General features: G+C 44.2%; 1 protein-coding gene across 4 annotated transcripts in view; it reads right to left on the reverse strand.

Annotated features, from left to right (window-relative positions):
- Positions 1-6,938, reverse strand: part of fbxo8 (F-box protein 8) — a 120,434-nt gene that overhangs the window by 18,152 nt on the left and 95,344 nt on the right. For all 4 annotated transcript variants that reach the window (XM_085977720.1, XM_085977710.1, XM_085977705.1 and 1 more), the window contains exon 3: positions 4,749-4,875. In XM_085977720.1, coding sequence (XP_085833846.1) covers positions 4,749-4,875 — 127 coding nt within the window. The remainder of the gene's footprint in view (positions 1-4,748; positions 4,876-6,938) is intronic.

Here is a 6,938-nt window from a genome sequence, read left to right on the forward strand (position 1 = left end):
GAACCTGGTTTTGTTCGAATCTAAAATCCAGAAGGAAAAAAAAACTTCAGTTCATTTTACAAACTGCAGACAGCACCGGCAGAATCTGCAGACAGCACCGGCAAAATCTGCAGACAGCACCGGCAAAATCTGGCAGGTCAGCAGCCAGGACTCTGCTGCTGTCTTTCCTACTTTTTAATCCCAAAAGAGAGAGATTCACTCCAGCCTGGTCATTTTTCTTTGTAAAAAAACCCACACAACTTTCATTCAGAATAGGGAGTCAGGAGTGGATGAAGCCTGAATTGGAAAAAAAAAACATGTTTTAACACTGTGAATCAGCAAGATCTTGGCACCAGGACACTTTACAAATAAATGGTATTCTGGGTGGCTGTCATGGTTATGCCGAGGTGTTAAAAAAAAAAAGCAATCAAGTACAGCATGATGATGTCAGAAGCCGGGCAGGCTGAATGGGCTGCGGCACATTCAGCAGCTATATGTACTAGGGGACAGTGTGAAATTACCAGTGCTCCATGTGAAGCATATAACCCTTGAAAGATCTTACAATCTGGGTCAAACGTGTGAGTCACATGTCTTGGTTAGTTATCGCCAGCTCTTACCATTTTTGTTTCACCCAGTATTAAAAAAAAAAAAAAAAAATGCCCATCACAATTGCTGAACCTTCCTTTGCTTTGTTACTAACTCACCCACAGCTCTGGTTTAGTTAGGGCGCACATAATTGGGAAGGATTTTGTTTTTGATAGGCTCTGTTCCAGGCCTCAAATGGGAAGGAGATCATTTAGGAACAAAATTAAGATCTATGGAAAAACTAAAAGTCTTCCAAGTGGCCTGGTATTTCTATCACAGGAATGTGACGAAGGGAGCGATATTGGCTACTGCGTGGGCCTGGTCTAATTTGGGTTAAAGCTATCCTTCAAAAGATGAGGGTACCAAGACACAACATGGAATACAAACCAATGCCTTAAGACTATACGTAAATCCTTTCCATTAAATGTTGCACAGCTGTGCTTGCGAACGTTTTCTTTAGAGATAATTGGAGGCACACAAGATTTTTAAACTTCAAGTTGGCTGGAACTGGGTGCCATGGTTCTCTATCCTTTTGCAAATGTTAGACTTCCTGTATAAATTCACTGAAGTCCAAAAATCAAAATTATTGCAATAGTTCTTGCAACAGCTGTTGGCACCGTTGCAATTTCTGACAGCCGGCAATCCGAGCGCTCCAGTCCAGGTACTATACTGCTCCAGTTATGAATCCATTCTAACCACTTTGCAATCAAGTAGCTTAATTTCTTAACTGAGTATCCTTTCGTACGATGAATGCATGCTCTGCAGAGGAGGTCTGCTAGTTTGTACTGTGTAGCTTGTTATGACTGTGATACAGGGCACAGTGTATGATCAGGGCACCTTAACTGGCATTATCCATACACAGGCACTTCAGCATCGAGTGACGTACCACCAGCTTATCCCATTAATGTGCACCAGTAGTTCTTTATGATAGTTAAAGAATAAAGCTGTATTTTCAGTGGCTAATCATTCCTGCTCTGCCTCAACAGTAGCAGCAGTAGGGAATTGAAAAACAAAAATCCACTTCATTCAACACAACAGTCTGTAGTAAACCTCATACCTCCAATGGCACAACTGTCTCATTTCGGAAAAGTACTACTTAGGGGTTGTTTACCCACATACCAATGGCTCATGAATCCAACTGGCCCAGTTCCAATTCTTCCTGGTCGAGTGGTTCCATGGCATCATTTTGTAACCCTGGCGGTCACTGCCTTTGGCTGGTGTGGGAGCCAGGTAAAAGGACAAAGACACAAAGCCCGAGACAAGTTAACCCTGCTCAAGATGAAATGAGTCTGCTTCCGCACCAAAGTATCAGGCCTTTGAACGTATTGCTAGTTCTCCTTTTCGGTGTCCCTTTTACCTAATTCACAGCTGCTTCACATCAACAGGAACCTTGCATATCGCAGTGTGGATGTTGTGGTGAATCCCAAATTCACAAAGAAGAACGGTTGCTAACTAAAATCATATGCATTTACATTTTTGTAGTGCCTATTGCTTCACTTTTCTCATGCTTTATCTTTATAATGAAAGCTGTTGTCTTTGTTTGGTGGTGTGGGGGTGGGCAGGCGGTGGTTGAGGAAGAGATTTATGCGGCAATCTTTATTTCTTGTGTTTAGTAAACCTCAGCATGATCGTCCTTTGTACTTTCCCTCACTTGAAGAAGCTGCTGTTGGTTTACATCTCTGGAAGCGTGACAGAAATAAGCTACAAAATTGCAGTCGACAGTTAAGTACTGACTGTGGCCTATAATCATACAGCAAGCTTTCATTTAGTCAACACTGATTTTACACTGAGACTCGGCACAAGTCTACAGAGGATTACGACACAGAATATATGATTTTCACTTCCAGAGGGAACAATGCATAATGGTCAGTGGCAAAGTAAATCACGGGGAGAATGAGTCAAATGGCACCAATCCAAAAAATTATTTGAAGGGTTACATAGGCTATACAGCAGAGAAACAGGCCATTCGGCCTAACCAGTCCATGCCGGCAGTTAAGCATCTTTGATCGATTGGCTGTACAGCTTAACTTGTCCAGTGGTATACGGCATCATACCAAATCTATCTAATTTTCTAATTCTTCAGATACAACTTTATAAACATATAAAAACTGCACATGGAGTATGAACACATCGCAAACCTCTCGGGAGCATAATTTTGCATCACTCCTAGTTTGAGAGAAAAAACATTTTTAAGCCATAAACTGCAGAATAAATGAATGGTGAAACATTTATACATCCAATTATAAGAGCCGAAATACATTTACACTGCTATTTTTATGATGTAAAATGTTTATTCAGCATAAATTGATACTTTAAATGGTATAAATGAAATCAAAACACAGTATAAAAGAAATATGGTTTGTGTTATAAAATACAGACCACATTTATTGTGGCACTTTCAGCACATTGTTGTTATTAATGTTTAGTTAACTTGATAATACAAGAACATTGGCCTAGTGAACTGGAACAATCCCTGCTCTGGAACGGGCAGGCCCGAGGCACATCTGATATTGACCTTCAGGCCTCACTTATATGTCGGGCGTACCCAGGCAGCTTGCCGGCAAAGAGGATTTCCATTTTTGGCCACTCCGTTGCCGGCAACAGTCCTTGGCACTGCAATGAATCCCAGAGGAACACTCCTGCACCTCCAGCCTCCACATTCAGGTAAGTGGTTTTAAAACCACTTACTTTTTTGGTGGCGACCGCCAACAGGCCCTTTAAGGACCACTGGTTAGGTCACATGCAGACCATGTATTCCTGGATGCAGCCGGCCCATTCAGGGTAGCCAAATTTTGCAAAGGGGGCCTCAAACAGGTGTGAGGCCCCCTATTTACAAATGGAAAGGGAAACGGAGTTAATGGGGTCGATTTTCCCGAAGCTGTCGGGAAGAAGGCGGGACTACAACTTTCGGGTTTTAGACCCGCCTACATCGACGTCCGGCCAATCTGCGCGATTTTCCCTTGATTGACCTTGTTGAGCCCACCCAGCAGGCTCAGCAGGCCAATTAAGGGCCACCCGGCAACAGGTGACGTCACAGACTGAAATTTCATCTGTCAAGAGGTTTTGACAGATGAAATATCAGTGTTTCACAGCTGTTTGAAGCTGCCAAACACTGACAGTCTGAGTTCTAACCTGAGTCCTTCTGCACAGGCTCAGTTAGAACTCTCAGCAGCACTCAAAGCTGAAGGCTGTCACTTTTCACAGATCGCAGCCATTCAGCTTTAAGTGCCGGCTGAGTGATGGGCTCCTGACACCTACAGGAAGAAAGGCTGTTAAGGTAAATACAGGTAAGTAAAAGTTCTTTACACACTTTAGACACACCAAACACACTTACCTTTGCACTCATGCACCCACTCACCTGAACACCGACATCGCGACCCCTCCAAGTCCTCCAACCCGACGGCCCGCCTGCTCTAACCTGGCGTGGTTTGGAGCCGTCGGGAATCCCACATGACACCACTCAAAATAGGGATTAGGCTAAAAACTGCCTGTTAACAGGCAGTTAATTGGCACTAATCCCTTCCCGCCTGGGGTCGGCAGGTCCCAGTGCGGGCCGGGTACCTGTTGCCTCTGAAATTTGCGTGGAGTGGGGTTTTGGGTGGGATGGTGTCGGGACCCCCGAATTCGGGATTTCCCCCCCCCCACACACACCTGAAACCCCGCCTGACGGCTCCAGGAAAATCGACCCCAATGTTTCAGGTCGATTACCTTTCGTCAGAACTGCTCTGCTCTGATGAAATTTCATCGACCTGAAACATTAACTCTGTTTCTCTCTCTCTCGCTCTCCAGGATGCTCCCTGACCTGCTGAGTATTTCCAGCATTTTCCGTTTTTGTTTCAGATTTCCCACACCCGCAGTATTTTGCTTTTACATATGGAAAGGGTCTGTTTCAGGCGCGAGCCAAGGACGTCTCTTTTTCTGTCTTTACCCGCAGGCTGGTGGCACACTACCAGCGCGTAGGTGTCCATTTTGCGCCTGAAAATTGGGCCATCGAGTTTCTAGGCAATTATATGAGCCTCAGTGAATTAGCAGATTTCACACAAACCAGTAAAGTTCTGGCAGTTTGACCGGTTTATCCCCATTCAAGTGCAAGAGGCGCTACGGATTACAAACAGAAACCTTCATAAATGACACGCTGAAATTTTACATCGTACTGTAACATGGGCAAGGTGGCATTGAATTACCTCATGAGGATTAGCATTGAAGGTAAGGCTGCCTTCATCGAGTTGCAGGTAGAGTTTCCTGTAGTTAAAATTTGAAGGGTGGTCTCGATAGTATATGGAACAGTGACCCCAGGTGGACTTGCACAACCTGAAACAAAATCCATGCTGCCTGTTGGTAGTTTATCAACACTTGCTTTTCACTCCTCAGTTTTTTTCTTGGTTCTGTTCAAGCCGAGTTCCCAGCCTGAATTTACACAGATTCAATGCTAACAGAGACGCAACCATCATTTAAAATGAACAGAATGTTCTCAGGTTTCATGATCAATACAATAAGGTTGATTATTCCACCCCCCCCACCACCTCTACTGTATCTTTAACAATATTCATGAATAAGGCGCAAGATATTTGACACATCCACTGTTCAATTCCTCTTCATGCTATCTTAGACTATAGATGGAAGCAGATTTTGTCTTCATTTAAACAAAACCATCTTGGATTGATCCTTTGAGTACAGTAACAGTACTGTACTAAAATAGAAATGTATAACTATTGAAACTCTTCAAATTATCTATAAAGCATACCTTTTAGTTAAGTAGTTCTGTATTTTTGATATTCATAATTAGGCAACTAATTTCACAAGTTTTATATAAACCAAATACACTTACTTTAGTTCTGACGAAGGGTCATCGACCTGAAACGTTAGCTCTGTTTCTCTCTCCACAGATGCTGCCGGTCCTGCTGAGTATTTCCAGCATTTTCTGTGTTTATTTTACACTTCATTTAAAATGCTTAACTTTCAATGGATGAATTTTCATTTGCACATTTAAAATAATTACAGATAGAAACCCTCGCAAGTTTTACATGAAGTCTTCAGTAACATGGTTAATAACATCATGAACAGCATGGCAATGGGATTAGCTTTGGATTGCTCTAGCAAAGACAGAACAGACACAATGGCCTCGACAGTCACGCCCCCACAACGGGCTGGAGGGGGTTGGGGGGTTTAAAGTGAAATATGCACAACGCGACCCCAACCCGCCACGCACGTGCCTGCCGCCTTTTTTTTTTTTTTTACAGCGGCGGATATCGGAGCCTCCGAGTGTCCCACCATGCATAGGCGGGACACTTAATTAACATATTTAAATCTAGCTCTCAGTGCAATTGGGTGCCAGATTTGAAATTTACTGCTGCTGCACGGGTTTTCCAACTCCTGGGAAACCTAACAGTGAAAGGGGGACTATCATCTCTCCATGGTAAGTGCCTCTTTTAGCTCTCCTTGTGGGCCAGGAGGAGCAGGAATGCTGCCCCCAGGCCCCTCAAGGAAGCCTTCGGCCTCACCCCGCCCCGATCGCCAGCCTCCCCCCCAACCCACCCCCTCCCCAGCCTCAAGTGACGAGCTCCGCCTAACCCAATCAAGGAACCCTTCCCTCTCCATATAGCTGCAGCCTCCTGCCACTGGTTTTCCCTCCTGCCCGCCGGCCAGGCTGTCAATTGCGCCATCTACCGGGCGGGAGATGAACCTACAAGATGTTAATAAGGATCTGCCATTAAGTTCGGCAGGACCTCTGTGGCCCCATCCTTGCCAGGTCCTTCAGCCATTTTTGGCCTCACCCGCACCCTTCCTGCAAATATCGGAGCCTATGGGTCGAATGGCCTTTCTGTGCTGTAAACTTCTATTGTTCTCTGGTTATTGTTTCTTAAAAGACTGTTTTGGCATTAACAATAAGCTAGCCTAGTGAAGACATGTTTCTTCAGAGCAGCTGTATTTCCTGCAGTTACTTCTCATTTTCTCCCCTCCTCAAGGGTTATATCAGTCACATATTGAATTACAATATTGCAGAATTCTACATTCCGAAAAAGTTCATAATGTTGTTGCTATAAAAATAGGATGGTTTCCTCCGGCACCATGCCATAGTGACTATTTTTCATGTTTGGGCCTAATCATTCAATTTATGGAGGTTATTTGACTTTCGGGGACTCCGAGCCAAGCCTAGTCCTGTCTTCACTCAGCATCCACACATGATACGTTCTACCAAGGAATCAATGTGTAGCGACTCAGGGCAGGAACCCGACTTTTCTCCAGGGACAGCGAGGCCTATTTTGTTATATAGGCCAGAAATGGAAGCCTGGGATTTTTGCAGACTTTGTGGCCAAGTATCAAACCATGTGACACAAATACTAATTGAGCTGCCAGGGGAACAACTGCAAATG

This window comes from Somniosus microcephalus, chromosome 1, assembly GCF_052327205.1.
Source record: "Somniosus microcephalus isolate GS21.2 chromosome 1, FLI_Smic_1.0, whole genome shotgun sequence".
NCBI lineage: Eukaryota > Metazoa > Chordata > Chondrichthyes > Squaliformes > Somniosidae > Somniosus > Somniosus microcephalus.